Source organism: Lepisma saccharinum, chromosome 1 (genome assembly GCF_977018435.1).
Source record: "Lepisma saccharinum chromosome 1, izLepSacc3.1, whole genome shotgun sequence".
Classification (NCBI taxonomy): Eukaryota; Metazoa; Arthropoda; class Insecta; order Zygentoma; family Lepismatidae; genus Lepisma; species Lepisma saccharinum.
Window position 1 is genome coordinate 67,233,987 of NC_139229.1, and position 21,065 is coordinate 67,255,051.

General features: G+C 36.6%; 1 protein-coding gene across 2 annotated transcripts in view; it reads left to right on the forward strand.

Moving 5' to 3' along the window:
• The first annotated feature begins 2,945 nt into the window (after positions 1-2,945).
• Positions 2,946-21,065, forward strand: part of LOC146004303 (bifunctional arginine demethylase and lysyl-hydroxylase JMJD6-like) — a 28,381-nt gene continuing 10,261 nt past the window's right edge. For both annotated transcript variants that reach the window (XM_083143077.1, XM_083143161.1), the window contains exons 1-7: positions 2,946-3,169; positions 8,031-8,236; positions 9,609-9,761; positions 12,776-12,972; positions 14,582-14,729; positions 15,094-15,282; positions 19,169-19,356. In XM_083143077.1, coding sequence (XP_082999203.1) covers positions 3,097-3,169; positions 8,031-8,236; positions 9,609-9,761; positions 12,776-12,972; positions 14,582-14,729; positions 15,094-15,282; positions 19,169-19,356 — 1,154 coding nt within the window. In that variant the 5' untranslated portion in view covers positions 2,946-3,096. The remainder of the gene's footprint in view (positions 3,170-8,030; positions 8,237-9,608; positions 9,762-12,775; positions 12,973-14,581; positions 14,730-15,093; positions 15,283-19,168; positions 19,357-21,065) is intronic.

The following is a 21,065-nucleotide window of genomic DNA, read 5'->3' on the forward strand; positions in this document are numbered from 1 at the left end:
TTAAAAGTAACACCTTGTAATCATGGCGATTCACTTCCTCGACTTCCAAGACTGTCTGACTTGTATTTTGAAAGTAGCCACCCGCAGAAGGAATGAATGCACTTCCCTGAGTTTCCAAGGTCTTTGCGCGGACAAAACATAAACCAGATGTCAAAGCAAGATAAGTTTACAAATTGCGGTGCGAAACCCTCCCCCTCCTCCGCTCCGAGCGGCACATATGACCGGTGCCGCAGATGGGAGAATACACATTCAGAGGGTTGCTTGCCCAGAAGCGACAGCAGCGTCATAAGCGGAAAATCCTCGAACTTGCAGAAGGCGTGTGAACTAAATACTTGTCTTTTTTTTAATAAAATTATGTAATTTCTGTTGAAGATATTGTGCAAACGCTTGGAATTATCTATATAAATTCACGACACTAAGATGCACAACATTGAACTTAAATGCTAAAATGGTTTAAAACTCTTCAAACACCCCATTTAAAGCTGCTTCAGATCCGATTAATGCTGAATTTCCATTTTTTTGTACGCCAAACTAGAATCCCAAATTGATTTTTTATTCATTACATCACTCCGTGTATCCTTCTAGAAAAGCCTTGCAGAGTATCATCGAAATTGGAAGCATATGTTAGGAGATTTTGTCAATAGAAGGAGAAGCAGTTTTCAGCTGTTGAGAGAAACATCCAGCCGAGGCTTAACAGGCACATGAATAACCCCATAGCACACTATGCCCCAAAGTCCTTCCCCGCTCTTTTCCTGCATTGCGCCGTGTTCTCCCTTGTTGCCTCTTCAGGTTAGCGGAACGGCCTCCCTCTTCGCTTCTGTCGGCTGCAGAAAAAATGTCCTAGGCAATATCTACTCGACGGCAACGGGGTTCATTAACGTATTTAACAATGTTGTCATTTTATTGAAACAACTTTTTAATTCTTTACATTTTGCTGTTACCTGCGGTAACACCGGCTACATGCACGCCACGCCTCTGGTCTATAGGTTGAAGGTGCGCATACACAAAACATAAAAAGAAAACGAAAATAATGGTGGCTATTTGTTATTGCTTCTATTATAGCCCCTATAAAATAGACTTACACTCTACAGATTCAAATTACTTATGGGTCTAAATAAATAGCTAATTACAAATACTTACTCACCAATGGGCACCATCATTCATACTTCTGGGATGATTTTGCTTTCTTGAGTATGTTTAATTCGTCCATTATTGCCAGTCCAAACCAGTGATGTGCCGTAGACTATAAGTTTACGTCTACGTGCGTTGTCTACACGTAATCTACGCGTAAATTGCATTGGGTTGTAGTTTATATAGACTACGTAGACAATTTAAACTACATAAAAATTAATTTTCAAGGGTTCCATGAAAGGAAAGTGACATTTTCAACTATATTGGTTCCTAACGAAATGAAAATAATCCTACTTACAACAAAATTTCTCTTCTCTTCTATCATCAACTATCGAACAAGATAAATAGTATGCAAAACAGACAACAGATGGCAGTCGTGAGGCAAGAGTGGTCTCTTTTCCAAGGAAAACACTACAATATTTCTATTACGTTTCTTCCTAGGTGAGAAATTGTTCAAATTTGGAAGAAAGGGCATGAAAAGTTCTCTTCACACATCAGCAACTGATAAGCAGTATAATTTTCTTATAATTCCATGGCGCCCTTTGCTAAGTTATCACCTCTCGCAATGTTGTTTACATAGATTACGTAATCTACGCGTATAAAATAGTCTACGTGTAGAATGTAGACTATGGTTGTTTACGCGTAGATGCACGTCACTGGTCCAAACTCTTCACAGGTCATGTCCACATTGAATTTCACTTAGGCAGAGTAAACAAGAATTTTATAAGAGGCACAATCATTTTTAAATGTTACCCAGCCTGTAGTAAATCTTGTACACTGACCTCCACTTACCCATCATTGTTTATTTTCTACCCCCTCCCAATCTTCAAGATGTTTTTCAACGGATTTTGAAATTGCACAGTAAGTGTCAAAAATATCATTATCATTAAATTCCAATGAATTTGAGATATGTTTTGCTTGTTGATGGAATATGAAAATGACTTGAAATTGTTCAGAGGAAATTCTTGAGTCAAGGAGTAAATACCTCAGTTTGTTGACATCTTGACGTTTTCCGTTCTGTGGATTTTAACGCATATTTAGGCGTAAAATAATGAATGAAATTAAATAGCAAGGAAAAGAGTATATTTGAGGATTTTTGCAAATTGAAAAGAGTATAGAGTGTATGAACCTCTAAAAGAGTATAATACTCTTAAAAAGAGTATGTCTGGTCACCCTACACAAATACATTGTAGAAATTGCAGTTTTTTTGCGGGAGAGTACTAGCGTAAAAATAATATAAAGCATCATGTAAAGAAAGCAGTCCTTTAGAATAAGTCAGCCACATGGACGTCCACAAATTTTTTTCTAGGGAGGGGCAAGGAATGTAATTTTTTCCAGGGGGGCAAATAAGGCATATTTTCCCCATAATAGCGATGATATTTTTGTTATAAAATATCGCTACAATTTCACCACTCGAATTACACTATTACTAGAAATCTCAGGGGGGGACAAAGGACCCCTCTGGCCCCTCCCTGATGTCCTTGATGGGCTCATTCCGAAATTCGCACGAGTTCAACGCGTTAACTGGCCATCCCATAAGGGCTCTCGTGCGTTTCGTGAAGCTCTGATGCTGTCCCAGAAGTCGCTTTCAGTGCGTTTCGTGCAAAAATTTCCGGTCGGTTCGGAATCCCGAAAAGTCGGGATCGGCACAGGATTTTTTTCCTGATTCCGGTACCGGCTTATGAGGATACCGCACCCCCACCCGCTGTTAGCTTTTCGTTGAATATCTACCCTTGCTAAAATTATAAATCAGCACAGGACAGTGATATGCGTGCGATCGTGCCATATGAGAAATTTGTAATGGAGTATGGACAGGGGAGTATCCTGTGTGAGATTGTGTGGAGGGGTTAAAATTGTTGGCAAAGGTATTGATGCAATGCCTTTGGGAATTATTTTACAGTATACGTGATTGTTAGAGGCCAAGTAATTTCATAGTATCCCTTAAATGAGAACCAAAGAATATAAATGAAGGAGCAAATACAAATGGATCACCGTAGCAGGAAAAGAATTAGGGAAGTGAAGAGGAAAGCTCGTCCAGGCAAGTCAAGCTCCTTGATCTATACCCAGCGAATTGAAGTTTACGACTTTTATGGGTACAAGCAATACGTTTTTATGCACTACTATAAGTCGTAGTTTTCTTTTGAGTTCAGTGTATCTCCTGAGGCCTTAATATTTGTGTTACGTTTTTACCCTCTTGTTGGTAAATGGTAACGTTTGACATACATTATACATATTCAATTTGGCCCAAGTTACTTTTGTTTTATTGCGATTTCATCATGCTACGAATGCAATTTTTACATGGTTCGATTTCGATGTACGTTTTTTAACACATACCGCGGAGTTTTAGTGATTACTTAAGGTTTTGTTCAATATATGCTTTCGTGGTTAGGTTCCCTTAGCATTAAAATAAAGTCCCTAAATGCATTCTACTATGGTTCTGATTTACTTCTACATTCATTCCAACGCTTCTACGATATTTACTGTCACTTGTCGACGGAGAATATCTTGTCCATGAGAAATGCGTAAGGTAATTTTCAAGTTTTTTTTTTTTCAACATAAATAACTTTTTTCGAGTTCAAACAGTGCTCATTACTTTAAGGAAGGTTCAAATTTCGTGTGACAATGATTTCGAAAATTCTACGATAATTAGTCTTTGTGCTAGGAGAAATCATAAAACAATCGGAACCGTTACCGCAAGAGTTTCAATCCTCCTTGCATACAGCGCCACCGCTATTCGGGCGATTTCATGCAGTTTGCAACTTCGTAACAAGTTTGAACATGCAGGCGCGCTCCCTGTCTAGCAGAATGCTGGCGTAGGTATTGTAGGCCTATCGTCTATCTATCAGCATGTGCGAAATGGGCAAGGTGAAGGAACTTAGTTCCAATCTGAAGGATGTTATTATAAATTTGGCCCTTAGAGGTTATTCGTTAAGAAAAATTGCACAAACAGTCAATAAATCACACTCCACAGTTCAATACATAGTAAACAGATTTAGAGAGGAAGGTTCAACACAGAATGTGCCGAGAAAACCAAAAGAGAGACTGTAGAATAAACGTGATGAACGCTTTATTTTAAAAAGAGTGCGAGAAAACCCCCGACTAAGTGTTCCTCAGTTACGACCATTAGTAGAAAATGTTGCTGGCAAGATGATGTTCGATCAAACTGTCCGACGTGCCTTGTGGAAGCATGGATATCATGGCAGAATACCACGAAAGAGGCTGTATGTAAATAAGGTGAATTGCAGGAATATACTTTCATTTGCGAAAGACCACATCCACAACTACCAGGAATTTTGGGATAGTGTCATATGGTCAGACGAGTCCAAGATTAACGGGTCAGATGGGATAAATAGGGTCTGGAGAAAATCAAATAAAGATAATGATCACTAGAGCCCGGAAGTTTGGCAAAATGCCTCTTTTTATCTACTGTATATATTGATAAAAATTTTCCGGATATACGTTTTTTATGTTGTTTCGAATGTTTTAGAAGCCTTTTCATTTTGCCTATTTTGCCTCTTTGGGACCCCACTGCCTATTTTTAATTATTATGCCTTTTTTTGCCTTTTTCAATGAAATTTGACCATTTTTTTAAAACATATGTTGGCATTTATTTTTCTTCCGTTTATTATGTGAATAATTTGCGCTTTATTTAAGTAATATTGAACTCACGCATGTTTCAACATTGCTGAAGGAGAAAAGTGTGAGAAAAAAGTATTTCATGCTCAGTTAGGATATTGTCTTTCGGTTAACATTTCCTTGTGCATGATTGACTGCTGAAGTGGAGAGGTTGATTTCGAACACAAAGAAGATATTTCTGAAATCTCCCTCTCGAACCCGAAAATTTCAGGAAGTTGCACCTGAGCTTAGCCTTGACAAGATGGGGAACCTGGAAATCAGCAGCTATATGCTATATGCTAACAACCTTGAAAAAAATCAGTGAGGTGATCGATCGATGCTCTTCCAGAAAATGAAGCGGCTTCAATTCGTGAAGTGAACCACTCCTGTGCTATTCAGAACTGAAGAATGAACTGTCGTTAATTTTTGCACATTATTGTGCATTGCCAGAGACAATTACAAATCTAGAAAAAAAAAAAGGTGAGACTGTTGTAGCATCCATGAAAATCTTCGAGGAATCTATGCAGCAGATGATGGAAGTGCCAGGAGAAAAGGGGTCAGCTGTTGCGGAAAAGTGCAAACGTGTAGTGAGTGCAAATAAGGACTTGAAACAATTGAAAACAATTTGTGATATTCTAAAAGGTGAAAATGCTGTTACCAAAATGAGTCCAGCTACATTAGCTTGTTTTATGTATGCTCCAATAACTTCTGTCTAAGTAGAAAGATCATTTTCTATTATGAAAAACATTCTCTCTGACAGACGACTATCAATGAATGTTGAGAACTTAAAAACACAGCTTTTAGTTATGTGTAATCAAGACGGAGAAAATTGAAATGCTCTTCCCAATGTAGATTTTAACATTTTGCCAGAGATTATAGATAAAAGTAAGTGACTTCCAAATGTGCCTTTCTTTGCTTTATTTTGCCTTTTTTTTTCATTTTTAGTGCCTATTTTCCACATTATAAATGCCTTTTTGCCTGCCTATTTTAACGAAAATAAATGCCTGAACTTCCGGGCTCTAATGATCACATTAACACAGTTTAACATGGTGGTGGGTTATTAATGATTTGGGGCTGTATGTCATTGGTACCATCCAGTTTATTGATGGTATCATGGATGCATAACAGTTGGGCTGAAAAGTTCGTAGGCTGACTCAAAGATGGCGTTACTAGAATTAAATCCATGTGATTTTTACTTAATACTAACCTTCAAAAGATACGTGTATAAATTTCACAGCTGCCGGATAATTAGTTCGTGAGATATCGCATTGTGAGTGAAGCAGCTTTTGTTATTGTGAAAAAATGGATAAAAAAGAATTTCGTGTGTTAATAAAGCATTGCTTTTTGGCGAAAAAAAATACTGTTGAAGCCAAGGCTTGGCTTGATAAACATTATTCGGACTCTGCACCAGGAAAATCAACCGTTGAGAAGTGGTTTGCTAAATTTAAACGAGGCGAAATGAGCATCGAAGACGATGCACGCAGTGGACGCCCCAAAGAGGCTGTTACCGACGAAAACATCAAAAAAGTCCACAAAATAATTTTAAATGATCGTAAAGTGAAGTTGATCGAGATAGCTGAGACTTTAAAAATATCAAAGGAACGTGTTGGACATATTGTGCATGAATATTTGAACATGCGAAAGCTGTGTTCAAAATGGGTGCCGTGCGTGCTCACAATCGATCAAAAGCAGCAACGTTTTGATGATTCGGAGCAATGTTTAGCGATATTCAACCGTAATAAACACGAATTTTTCCGTCGATATATTACAATGGATGAAACATGGCTCCATAACTACACTCCAGAGTCCAATCGACAGTCAGCCGAGTGGACTGCACGTGATGAACCGAATCCAAAGCGTGGAAAGACGCAACAGTCGACTGGCAAGATTATGGCATCAGTATTCTGGGATGCGCATGGTATTATATTCATCGATTACCTCAAAAAGGGCCAGACCATCAACAGCGATTATTACATAGCGTTGTTGGAGCGTTTAAAGGATGAAATCACAAAAAAACGGCCCCATTTGAAGAAGAAAAAAGTGCTGTTTCATCAAGACAATGCACCGTGTCACAAATCAATGAAAACGATGGCAAAATTATATGAATTAGACTACGAATTGCTTCCCCATCCACCATATTCTCCAGATCTGGCCCCCAGTGACTTTTTCCTGTTTGCAGACCTTAAAAGAATGCTCGCTGGAAAGAAATTTAGCACTTATGAAGAGGTAATCGCCGAAACTGAGGCCTATTTTGAGGCTAAAGAGAAATCGTACTATAAAAATGGCATCGAAAAATTGTATGACCGCTATAATCGTTGTATCGCTCTCAAAGGCAACTATATTGAATAATAAAATCGAATTTTGTCAAAAAAATATTTTTTACTATGTTAGCCTACGAACTTTTCAGCCCAACTGTTATGTCTATTTCGATATATTGAAGAACAATGTAAAGCAGAGTGCCCAAAAAATGTACATGCCGCCTATCTACAGATTCCAACATGACAATCACAGTAAGCATAAGGTGCGAGTTAACATGAATTGGCTAATATGGAATGTGCCCAAACTACTACAAATTTAAGTCCAGACTTAAATTCCATCGAGCATTTATGGGCAATTTTGAAGAAGCGAGTCCATAAAGCAGGCGTCAAGTCCAAACAAGAGTTGAAAACTGTTATGTAAGCCAAGTGGAATAAAATAAGCTCAAACATGTCGGAAACTGGTTAATTGTATGAAGAACAGGTGTCAAGCAGTAATTAAAGCCAAAGGATACGCATCAAAGTATTATAACTGTCAGTCAATTTGCTCTGAATATACTTTTTTCTTTTATATTTTTAAGTGTATGATTAGAAAAGTTCTACAAAAAATGGCATGTTTCTCTTTCAGTTTCATTTAATTTATTATTGTCATTGGTTATACAGAATTTGGGTAAGATTTTATGTTCCTAATGATATTAGTTATTGAATTGTAAAGAAACAATTTCAAAAGAGTGTATTTCCTTTCAGATATTAAAGCATTTTCTTTGAAAATCTGTGTGTACAAATAAGAATGTTATGTACTGTACATACAGAAAACTGTAAATGTTATTCCCCATCAAAATAAGTTTTTTAAATTAATTTTTCACTGGCCTCTGCAACTAGTATTTTTGATTCTTTTTTTTGTGCATTTTTGTTAGTGTGGGTGGGTGGATGTGCGTAAAGCAAATTTTGATATTTGTGTATTACATGAATGAGTTTGTTATGGATTACACCTTTTAATGTACGGTTATTATTATTTTTTTTTTCCAGAGCTAAATCAAAAGAATGCATGGTCTGAGTTAGGATATGCAAGCCAATTCCATTCATATACTATAGTCCACGATAATGTAGAACGTATTCATGTAAATGAAGTAACACCTGAGAAGTTCATTCAACAATATGAAAAACCTTATAAACCTGTTGTAATATGTGGAGTTCAAGATCATTGGAAAGCAAGACATAAGTGGACATTGGAGGTAAGTTGAAGTAGAAAACAACAGATTTCATTCATTGTTATATACATTAACAAATTCCAGTTGGTTTATGCATATTAGAAAATTATAAATTATGTGCTTATATTTGTTCAGGCCTTTATCAAATTTATATATGTTTTTTAAAATAGTATGTGAGTATTCATGCAAAACACGTATTTTCACCCTTTTATATGATTAGCTGTTATTGTCTAATAATTTGTGGATAATGAAAATGAGATAGTTCAGAAATTTATAATGTCATGTGTATGACGATTGATCTGATTGAATATGTTTTATATGTAATGTTGAATGTGATTCTGTGTGTGTACTACAGTGGAAATGTATGATTATGAAACATTGCAGAAATTTGCCAATTTGTAATCAAATGTTCTTTATGATATACTGTGGCCTCTTGAAATGTATTGCAACTGATACAATTATTTTCATGTATGCAACATTATTTATTTTGGTGTTGTAGTTTTAGGGATATTTTAAAAATGGACAAAAGCAAAAGTGGCTGGGTAGGTAGGAAAAGATAGTGTCAAACTGAACCAGTTGTAGAACATGTGAATGCATACAAGCTTCGTGTCTAGGCTACACATTTTCTATGGAAAATATTTGAAGCCCATAGATTCTGTGACAAGAAATATTCTTGATTCCCCACCCCCCTAATTTTTTAGTACACTTGTGTGACCATTGTTGGAATATGAGTTGTTAGTAGTACATTGATACAGTGCAAGAGTAGAGAAAACTAAAAATAATTCTGGCACCTTCCACTTTTCCTCAGTAGCCACGTTTTTTGTGCAAAATATGATCTAAGAAAGTCATGAATCCAACTAAGATATAGCTACACATTTTGAAGTGTGATCTTAAGACATTTAATTTATTAATTAATACAAGATCGGCCTTCATTAAGAAGACTCAGCTGGCAACAGCATGAAAAACTTGGCAATATATTCTAATATATGGCTGACTCTACCATATCACTGCAAATTATAAATTCTGCTAGGAATAATGCAAAAAATTTGTAATGGTATGTTTATTATTCTTATTTAATGATGCATGTGATACAGAAAACATGCAAGCATTAAAAGACACACGCTGTACTCGTTATTTAAAACAAGGTGATGGAAATTTCCATAAGCAAAATCTAAATATGAAAAAAAATATTTTTGGAATTAAATTTTTTGTCCATCTCTGATACAGTGTATAAGAATTTCTTCAATTTATTGAAATATTACTTTGTTGACTCTTTACAATGACAATTTTACTGGCATTAGTTATTTTTCTGTTCGATAGTTTCGTTTGATCTTTTGTTGAATTGTATGAACTTTGCATCAGATGTGAGCTTCAGTTTTATTATGTCTTGTTTCAGAAACTAGCCAAGAAGTATCGAAACCAAAAGTTCAAATGTGGAGAAGATAACGAAGGTTACAGTGTGAAAATGAAAATGAAGTATTACATTCAGTATATGATGACATCACAAGACGATAGTCCTCTTTATATATTTGACAGCAGTTTTGGTGAGGTACTTTCGTAGTTATAGGACTCCATTAATAATTGTAGCTTAAAATTCACCTTCGACAGTTGTATCTTTGTCACCAACAAGTATTAAAACTGGGTGAGTATGTAGATGAGAGTGGATTCAACGTGGTGATGCTGCAGTGCCGCTGGGTTTAAAGTCGTTTGGAGAATGGTTTAATGAGATGTTCATGAAAGTCAGTGAAGATCGTTTCCCCCCCTGTAATGAAAAGTGTTTTTTTTTTTCTTTGAATGTGGTTTGAGTCTAGAGGTTGAGGTGGAATGTATGCCACAGTGAATTGAAGACAAGGCATTCATTGGTATGGCCAGTAATTTTGTGCTAGGTGGTGGAGATTGTTCATCTCCATCCCCCTTCCCTCTCTTTCTCTGTGAAGTTATCATGTGCGTTGAACTTGGTCAAACTGAATGTAACAATCTTTTTTCCTTATTCCTGTAGTTAGAATTGTGCTTTTCATTTTCTACTCTTCTTCTAGTAGTTACTATTCATACCCTCAACCTTGTACTACATGGCATGCTACATAGGGCAAGGACCTTCTTGATAGCACATGCAAATGCAGTCACCTCATAGTCCCGGGTTCAAATCCCTGCATGAGTGTTCTTTGTGAGTGTCCCATCATGATATCATCACCCATCCTCATCCTTGAGATTAGCCAAAAGTGGAAGGAAAGCGAAGTAGAAATTCAATCAATCAACTGTCACCTTACAATCAAGGAGCCCCGGATTCAATTCCTTGTGGAGACACACATATGTGCATGAATTTGAAACAGACTGCAACCAAAATAATTGACTGTTCTACGATGCCAGGGGTCCCGGGTTCAAATCCTGGCCTGGGCATGGATGTTTGTGAGTGTCCATTCATCAATTTCGTCACTCATCTCCATCTTCACTAATTAACCAAAAGTGGCACAAAAGTTGGAGTAAAATGAAGCAAGTCAATCAATAATTGACTTTAAAATTGTAGAACTGGAGGAGCAAAGTGTTAGACCTTCTCCCTTATATATGAACTATTAATTAGCATATAATGTGTTTTTTTGGGTGACCACAGTTCTGCTAGCATTCATTCATAACATGCTGCTACAAGATGTTGATATGGTGATTGTGGGTAAACAGGTAAGGAGAATAATTAAAAATTGAAGACCTGCTAGAGAAAAACTTTGCATTTGATGCACAGTGTTTACATCATGAAGTAGTGTGTCCTTTGGTTTGCTTAACTAATTCACATCATTTGCAAAATCGTGATGTTGATATATTTGAAAATTATTCTTTAAGGTGACACATTGATAGTAATTGTTTCGTAACTCTCCCAGGTTTATTAGGATGGCTGTTGTTGACTTAATAACTCGTGGTGAAATTTTTGTGTAAGATACGAAAACAAAGGGGGGAAACTTAGTCTGAAAAGAAATTTCCAGTATTCACATTGTTGAGGTGAAGTATGTAGGGGAAGCAATGCCATCAGCATTTATGCTGCCAATATGGGATGTTTGGTCTACAGAAGATATGCTGCACATTACTGGGCAGAAGCAAGTGGGTGCTATTGACTGTCTTCCCCTGTCATTATAGTGGGAGCTATCATGATGAACACATGTGTGTTAGAGAAATATGAAGGTGTTTTAAGGAAGTTCATTTGATTGGCTTTTCGGTCACTTTTGGCTATCACGAAGATGAGGATGAATGAATGGTGATGAATTGAAATTGGTTAAGGGACAATTGCAAGAACACGTGGGCAGCACTCAACACAAATTCCACAGAGGATTGATTACTGGCTGAGAGCCCAGGTGCCACAGCCTTGTTTGCCTGCAACATTGCAGTTACCGGGAAATTCTGCGTTGAAGTGAGGTTGACTTTGGGTGCCTACGGCGAAGGTAATCCCTTACACCCCAGAAGTTTATTTGAGAATAACTTGACTCTCCCCTGAATCAGCACAAACCACAACCATGAAAGTTCTGGTTCGATTCCCACCAATGAAGGACTATTTCTGAGATGCCAAGCTTCTTCTTTTCCCCTCCATCATAAGAAGATAGAGTGGAGTGCGAAGTAAGCCTCCCCACAAGGGAGGATTGAGGAGGGGGGAGGGTGTAAATCATTCAGTTCATTATCTGTAAGCATGATGCTAGACCAGGGCCTACATACCCTTTTTTTGCACATGACCATTAACCATTTGAGTGATTGGTTCCAGGCTATATTATTTACAAGTACTTGCACCGATGATAATACCTGAAAATAAAATTAAGAGAATTATAAATATTAAGATGCTCAACATGAGACACCTTGGCAGGCTGTAGTTTAGGCAACCCCACACTAGACATCGTAGTGACATATCCAGGGAAAGGGAAACTACCATAGTTAAGAAAGTTCAAAGATGTCTTAATACTGTTGTAGCACGTGTTGTGGTTCTATAAGAAGAGGGGGGGGGGGCTCATTTTGAAGAAGCACTTGTATTAGTCACACTATACCCAATGAATTGGGCTGTTGAAATCGTTAGCAAAGAAAATGAGATTGAGCTGAAATTGATATTTTGCATGTGTGGAATATTGTTTCCTCTTCATCTACACTAACTATGTATTAAGGGCATTTGCATTGTTTCTATTTGAAGGGCTTGAGTGAAAAAATAATGACAGTTTGGTCATTTTTGAACTCGTTAAGAAAGAAGGTTATTAGAAGCTATACTGTAGATAAATTGTTTTCGTGTTGTGTTTACCCATTTCACAAGGCTTCACTGAGTCCAATGCAAATTGCATGACATGGCAATTTCACTTGAAAATTGAAGGATGGCATATTTTACTTTGTAACTCAAAAATTACCAAAATGTCATTTACCATGTTTTACACCTGAGCCCTTCATTTGATATTCAAAATATAATAATTCCTTAATATACATTTTGTTGCAAACTAGAGTTAATTCTCATATTCCAAAAAGAATTATATTGTGCTACAATAAGCTTAAGTTATTCCTTAAGTTATTGATATTCATTGTTAAACTTGTATATAATTTAATTTGCAGCATCCTAGACGAAAAAAGCTTCTTGAGGATTATGAAATTCCTGCATATTTTAGCGATGACCTGTTCAAATATGCAGGTGAAGAACGTCGACCTCCTTACAGATGGTTTGTTATGGGACCAGCCCGAAGTGGGACAGGGATTCATATTGATCCTTTAGGAACAAGTGCCTGGAATGCTCTGATATCAGGTCATAAAAGGTAATTATAGAATATTCAGATTCAAAATCCATGTGTTTTATTAACTAACTCTCTAGTCTTCTCAAACCCGAAGGTTTATGGCTGCAGCAACACAAGCCTTCCATCTGTCCCTCTCCTGGGCAAGATCGTTACAGATTTCCATCTCAATGGTATCCCTCCATCTTCGTCTTGGTCTTCCTACTGGTCTCTTACCATCAGGTTTCCAAACAAGATTCCTGTAAACTCTCCTTTCCTCTCCCATTTGTGCCACATAGCCTGCCCACCTAAGTCTTCTTGATTTAATCATTCTAATAATATCTGGAGATGAATACAAATTATGTAGTTCTAAATTATGTGTTTATATTTTTTCTAATTTTAAGTCCCTTTTTTGTATTTGATTTATGTTAATTGCAGAGAACGAACATACATGGTGAATACCTGAAATTGATGAAGGGATGAATGCAAAGGAACACCCTTGCCCAGGACTCAAAACAAAACAGAACCACCAACCTCCATGGCTATGTGGTTATCACAGCACATTATGATGACGGGGTCCCAGGTTCAAAACCTGGCATGGGTGTTTCTTTGTGAGTGTCCCTTCATCAATTTCATGTAATCATCACTCATCCTTATCTTCGCAATTAGTCAAGGGTGGTAGAAAAGCAAAGTAAAATAAACCAAATCAATCAATCAATACAGAACTTTCGGTTTCAATATCACAAGTCTGGTATTCTGTGCTCAGTGAGTAAAATTCTTGATGCAAAAACTCCATTCTTAACAATCAAAATGTTCAAAGCTATGCATATGGAGTCATTGACAGAAGGATAAAATGTGATATTAACTCTAAACATGAACAATGTAGTAACGGATGAAGGAGGATATTGATAAAATCAGAATTAGGTATCAAAAGTACTGCTGACAAAGGAAATCAGGAAATTCAGGGAAAAGTCGAAAGTTGAGGTAAAAGTCATGGAAAACCAGCGCTCTCTTTAGTCTGGGAAATTTAAATCAAGCAGAAGAATGGAACCTGTTTAAATGTGGCATCAGGAATTGGTGTCCTAATTCCCCAACACTGTTGCTCTTGTCTTCCCACTGATGAAACAATTAATTTGAGCCAATTTATTTAATTTAGGGTACTTGAACCTGCATTTTTAAATCACAAAAACTGTAGGAAGCCAGTTGCGGTCAGTTATTTTTGGTCCAGGAAATATATTTTCATAATTGTGAGGACACCTTGTGATAAAAATATGATTCTCTTTGAACTGAAATATTTCATTTTCTTTTTTTTTTAGGGATCGATTGATATGGAAATTTTGTTTATGCTGATGGCATACTAATATAAAATTACAATTCTTTCATGAAGAACTTTCCCTCTTTAATTATGCATGTGATAATGGGTTTTGCCTCAGATGAAAGTGCTGTGCATTTCAAAATTTACTTTACAAAACCATGCTGCATGAATTGATAACTATATATTCATAAAAATGACGAAGTAACAGAATTTTGCTTTAAATAACAGACTATTTATGAAAGTATCAGATTGATAACATATATGTATAACATTCCTATATTGACTGATAGTCATAGCACACCAATTAATGTATCAAATTCCCTAATTATTATGATTTAGATGGTGCCTCTTCCCTACCCACACGCCAAAGGAACTGATTAAGGTTACCCCTGAAGAAGGAGGAAAACAGCAAGATGAAGCGATTACATGGTTCAGAGTGGTCTACCCTCGTACACAACAACCTTCGTGGCCTGCAGACTGCAAACCAGTAAGTATTTTTTTCCTTTTTCTGGTTCAGCATATTTTTGATGCCATTTCAATGTAATATTGAAACGTTTTGCAGATGATCATGGCAAGTGTCACCAGAAGTAATTAAGTAATTGTTGCCTTCTTTTTTTTGTTGTGTAATGAAATTATTTTTTCCCATGGTGAACTATCCAATTATTTATGCTAGATAGTATGTTATTGAGATGTTGTTTGGTGTAGAACATCATTCAAAATTTAATACCAGTAAATAATTGAATCCTTGCTGAATTAATTTGAACAACTAGTAGTAGTCAGTATGATTTAATTTAACTGCACTTGGAAATTTGCCACTGTTTTGCTTCTTATGCTGTATTTTTTTCCCCCAGTTGGAAATATTGCAGAAGCCTGGAGAAACTGTCTTTGTACCTGGTGGATGGTGGCATGTAGTGCTTAATTTAGATGTTACGATTGCAGTAACGCAGAACTTTTGTAGCCGGACAAATTTTCCTGTAGTGTGGCATAAAACGGTGAGAGGAAGGCCAAAACTTTCAAAGAAATGGTACAGAATCCTAAAGGTATGGAAATTTGAATGAACTGCTTTTCGGAAGTGAATTGAAATGCTAATCTTAGGAAATAGTTGAACTTGCAATTAGATGTTTGCATTATTGTATATTAGCACTATTTGCATGCAGGTTTGACTTGCATGTTTCTTCATGCAAGATGGTTTGATGAGTTATGTATGAATTTTGTTACATGTACTGATTTCATAATGGAGGATTACAGAAAGAGTGATTTAACTTCAGAAAATTATTATTATTGCACAAATAATTAGAAATTTGTACTGCATGTTCTTATGAAATCACATATGAAGGGCCAGGGGGAAAAACGATGAATGTTCATTCGAGACGATTTGCCAGGAAATGAAAAACAAAGTATTTCTTTTCATAAGTACGTTAATATATGCCAAAATAATAATGCGTTTTTCAGGCACTTCTCATCGTTTCCCAACCAAGGCCGTTCTCATTCTTATAGTACAGCTTCTGAACTATCAGATGGTGTTGCGATCTCAAAATGGGCGAAAAATCGACATTCATCGTTTTTCCCCCTGCCCTTCATATGTGTAATTGAATATTCCTTTTTTTGTTATATATTTGTGAAGGTATGTATTACACTCATCTCCAGACAAAATGTTTAAAGGTAGTGTTCCCATCCTAGATTACATTTTGTGTTGCTCCAACAATATCACTATGCACCGCATTTCTCAGTTAAATATTAATGTACTTCATTATGGCAATCAGCAAACTTTGAACCACTCTGTTTATTTTTGAGTATTCCTCTTCATTGATTTGTGAAGTAATGGGGAAAATTTGTGTTCAGTTCAGGACCATAAATTAATTTCTAGATGAAATAAAAATTATCTGGGATGGACATGGTATCATGGCACTGGAGAATGCCAAGTGCTGGGCTGTGTTGCCTGGTCTGTTGTTTGTGTCTATTGGGTTTGGAAGTTGTGTGGCAGGGTCTGCTGTCTAGGATTTTTTGGAGTACAGGGTATCCAGTAGGTTGGGCTTTTCCTGTGTCCAAGTTAAGTGAAGTGTCTCCTTTATGGTGCAACATTACCTTATAATCAAGTGGTTCTGGGTTCGATACTCAGTGGGGCACATAGTAATTCGGATTCCACCTAAAACTTTAGGTCCAGTCCCAATTAGCCTCTCTGTGTATAAAGTAGACTTTAAAAAGTTTACTGCCAGTAATCAGCACTAACATTCAAGGGTAAAGAATGCAGTGACATATGCTAATAAGTCAATGTCAAATTAATATATCACAGGAACACAAGATGTAGCATGGTTGTAAAGTAACACCAGGGACGGCCCAGGGGGCACAAAGAGATGCTTGCACCCCTTTTAATTTTCTTCCGCACCCCCTGTCCAAAACCTATATTCTACCGAAAACATTACCTCTTACAGTGTCACATTATGTCATGTCGTTGTCATATCGAGGGCCGAATGTTAGGTACTGAAGTGAGACTGCTGTTATTATTTACAACAGGCAAGCATTGATTCTACTCTCCAAGAGATTTCTGCATTTATTTTCCTATACTGTCTATAAAGATCAGCGGCCCTTGGCTTTATTTTTTCAGAATTGTGGTTATGGATGGTTTCCTCTTGTGTTTCAAGTAGTCTGTTTGTGTTTTTCGATAGATGTGTATAGGTAAGTGTTAGTTGTTGTATGTTTTCCTTTGCACTGTTGATACACGTTCTTTTGTCCGCCTACTTGTTCTTCCTGTTTTCTTCAAGTCATATTGGAACAAAAATTTCAGTTGCTTTCAAGTATCATCAGGTCGTTCTCAGGAAATTATTTAACATGAGTTGTATCATGGCGCTAGTTTCCTTGTTAATTCGTTCTATTTGTTCTAGTAAATGTACCATTTCAGACTTTTTCAAAGACTGTTAAGGAGAGGCTAAAAATTCGCTAAGAAATGTTATAGTTCGTTGTACGAGGGTCACTATTTATATTTTGAGCCTTGGCAACACTGATTGAAGTTAGGCGCGATTTGACGTTTGCACGGAATCTTCTGGCATTATTGACCATAACGTACTTCAAATGTTTTGTCAATAGCTTGATTTGTGTTGTTTATGTTGCCTTGGAGATTGCGCGACAACAATAAAATGGAATTAACTCGTGAACATTTTCGTGCGATGATTTTTTACGATTTTCGACGTGGATTGTTCAAGAAAACATTGATGCTGTGCAAAACCTAATACTGCAAGATCGTCATGTGACATACTGTGAGATTGAGGCAACCATAGGCATTAGTTCCACCAGCATATATAAAATATTACATGATCATTTAACTGTGAGAAAGGTATGTTTTTGTTGGATCTCACACAATTTGACAAAAACTCAAAAAGATGCTCGCGTCAATTGGTGCAAACAAATGCTCAATAAATACAATCGTGGTGCTTCAAAAGACGTATATAAGATTGTAACAGGTGACGAATCATGGATATATGCATATGAGCCGGAACGTAAACAGCAGTCAACTGTATGGGTGTTTCAAGATGAACCCAATCCAACAAAAGTTGTTGGCGCTCGAAGCACATTAAAACAAATGGTCGCCTGTTTTTTCGGGAAAACTGGTCATGTGGCAACTGTGCCTTTAGAGGAACGTAGAACGGTCAACTCTGAATGGAACACAACAATTTGTTTGCCAGAGGTCTTCGGTCAAATACGGAAAACAAACAAACGCCGTCGGATCATACTTCATCAAGACAATGCCAGCTGTCACACATCTCATCTAACAACCTACTTTATGAACAGTCAAAAAATCGAATTGATCGGTCATCTGCCTTACAGTCCTGATTTGGCACCCAATGACTTCTTCTTGTTCTCGAATGTCAAGAATAAATTGCGTGGACAACGATTTTCGTCGACAGAAGATGCCGTTGATCCGTTCAAAAACCATATTATGGAGGTGTCTCAAGAAGATTGGAAAAACTGCTTTGACAAATGGTTCGAACAAATGCAAAAGTGTATTGACCATAAAGGAGAATACTTCGAAAAACAATAAAGCAGTTTTCAATGCCAAATTCCTGTTTTTTCATTGTTAGGCTCAAAATATAAATAGTGACCCTCGTAAGAGCGTTGCACAAACATGGTAACCTCAAACTGGAGGATTTTTTTTTGGAGAGAGTGAGGAACACTATTGTGGGAGGGGGATATACCTCGACCCTCTCCATGGAAAAAAAATCATGCAGTCGTCCTTATACTATATCATTGGCCACCCTTGAACAAGCTGTTCTTGTCAAATTTCCAAATGTTGTTGTTGTGCTAAAATCAGGCAAAAATGAAGAAAGATGCTAGTATTCTTGTTTCATTAGCATAGATGCCTACTAAAAGTTGATTGATATTTGATTTAGGGACTAAAACATGCATGCATATTTCATGTTTTCTTTATTTTCAATGTTGCACTCCCTAAATTTCATTTTGCACCCCCTCAGCACCCCTAGATGATTGATTAATCCTGGCGCCACCGCTGAGTAACACCTTGTACTCAAAGGATCCCTGATTCAAAATAGTGATTTGAATGTATCACTAAAATAAATAGGTCCAGTCTCGATTAATCTATCTTGGCATAAATTGGACTTCAAACTTAAAGAAGGAGAGGAGAAAACAAAGAAAGAAAGAAAATGAACAAACTTCTATGTATCTGTGTGAATAATAAACAAATATTAAAAATGAAGTTCCTAGTCATGTCTGTATTCTATGGCCAATAAACAAAAATATATATCTGTGAATGAGTCTTTAATAATAAAATACTATCTGTATATCTCTAACAGTCTTCATGTTATTAACACTGAAGGTGAAGTTGTTGGTTTTTTTTTTTGCATCCCTATAAAACTAATCTTTATTTTATGATTAGTTTAAGGCTAGTATTGAAATTATCTTATTTTTCTCCAGGAGAAAGAAGGAGAGTTGGCTGCAATAGCTGAACAAATAGATACAAGCACTAGCACAGGTGTAGCATCAGATAGTTCCAGTGGGTCCAGTTCCAGCTCAACAGACTCTGAATCCAGCTGTTGTTCATCTTCATCAGACTCAAATGACGATAGTGGGCAGGAATCACTACCGGAGCACAAGAAAAAGAGGTATGTTTGTGACAATCTCTGTGAATTCTCATATATCCACATATGCATATTAGAAAGAATATTGTTTTTTAAGTATTGTGGTTATCCGTGCACTATCTCTGTTACTGACATATCTTCTTGCAAATGCAAATCAGTCATACATGCAACTATAATTTCCTTACTTGACATAGCCACCCAGTAACCACTCTAATTCTCACTTATCATCCCTCTGATCCAAATCATATACTTCTCGAACATTTCCAACATATTTTATGGTCCCGGGTTCGATACCCGGTTGAGGCACATAGTGGTTCGGATCCCACTTTAAACTGTAGGCCCAGTCCCAATTAGCCTTACTGTGCATAAAGTGGACTTAAAACACCAACTCAATCCAATTAAAGTTGTCCTATTCAGAGCCTTCTGGAGCCTGCCCGAAGCAATGGATTGTGCTGAAACTTGGTATAGAGGCTGTAGAGTTCATGAAGAAGTGAATGCTGGCGGGAAAAAAAATAATCAAATTTTCACCACCAGGTGGAAATGTGGCGCTAACCAGTAATTAAGTTTATGTCGATGCAACAGTGTTCAATGTGTCCCCGGTCATGTGAATAACCCTTTGGAAGTGTAAGATAGTGTGATCAATGGTCGCACAAAGCGTTTCCCAGGCTGTTGTTTACTGTGCACCAGATTTCAGCACCACATTTCAACCTGGTGGTGAAAATCGGAACTATTTTTTTCATCAGTTATCACTTCCCCATGGTCTCCATATCCTCTCTACCAAGTTTCAGCACAATCCATTGCTTCAAGCAGGTTCAAGAGGGCTCTGATTAGGGTTATTTTAATTGTGACCACCCTGTATCTTCATCCCACCTAGCACCAATCCTACAATAAACAGCCAAACGCTAGTGAGAGTTCATTTTTGTCCAACATCTGTACCCTTATTGTAATTCTTTGTCTAACTTCACTACTGCAAGTTTCCAATCCCATCTTTGATTGTAAAGTGAATGTGCAGCCAGGTTGCAAAATAGTGTTAAAAAAATATTTTGTGTGGTAAATGTTTACTGTTTCCTTCCATTTAAATGGGTTGATTATTTGATAGAAACATAATGCCATTTCTGGTATGACAAAAAAAATATGCTATATCCTCAGGGATTTTACGGAAATAGTTATTCATATTATATGTAACAAACTAAGGGCATGAGATTTAAAATACATCAATTGAAAGCAGCTTCAAAAATATATTTCTTGGATTTATTCTTACAGAACAGTACAATACTACTCTCTAAGAATGTTTTTAAGAAATGTATTATTGGAGTCCATTTGAGCGTTATACCTATTGTATTTATTGTTAGATACAACAATTATGGCTGATATTAATTATATCCTAAAGTTTTAAACTTTTAAAGTACAATATTTTAAATTAATATTAATATATTTCCAATATTTTGTAAGCCATTGTGATTATTTTTTTAATTTCTATTAATTTTCTACTTGGAAATTACTATATATGAGAAAAGTTCAAAGTTTAGATTACTAAATTTCTAATAACACTACTGAAAGACTTGGCAGAAATACTATCTAGTGTAAAATTGTGGTTTCCTAAAACACTATAAATCAAGCATGGGTATTCATCATACACATTAATATTACACCACCCTTGTCATTATGTTCACCGTTACACTTTCCTTCGGGTGTGGGGTTATACTTTGCTTCGGGTGTGGGAATATTTTCAT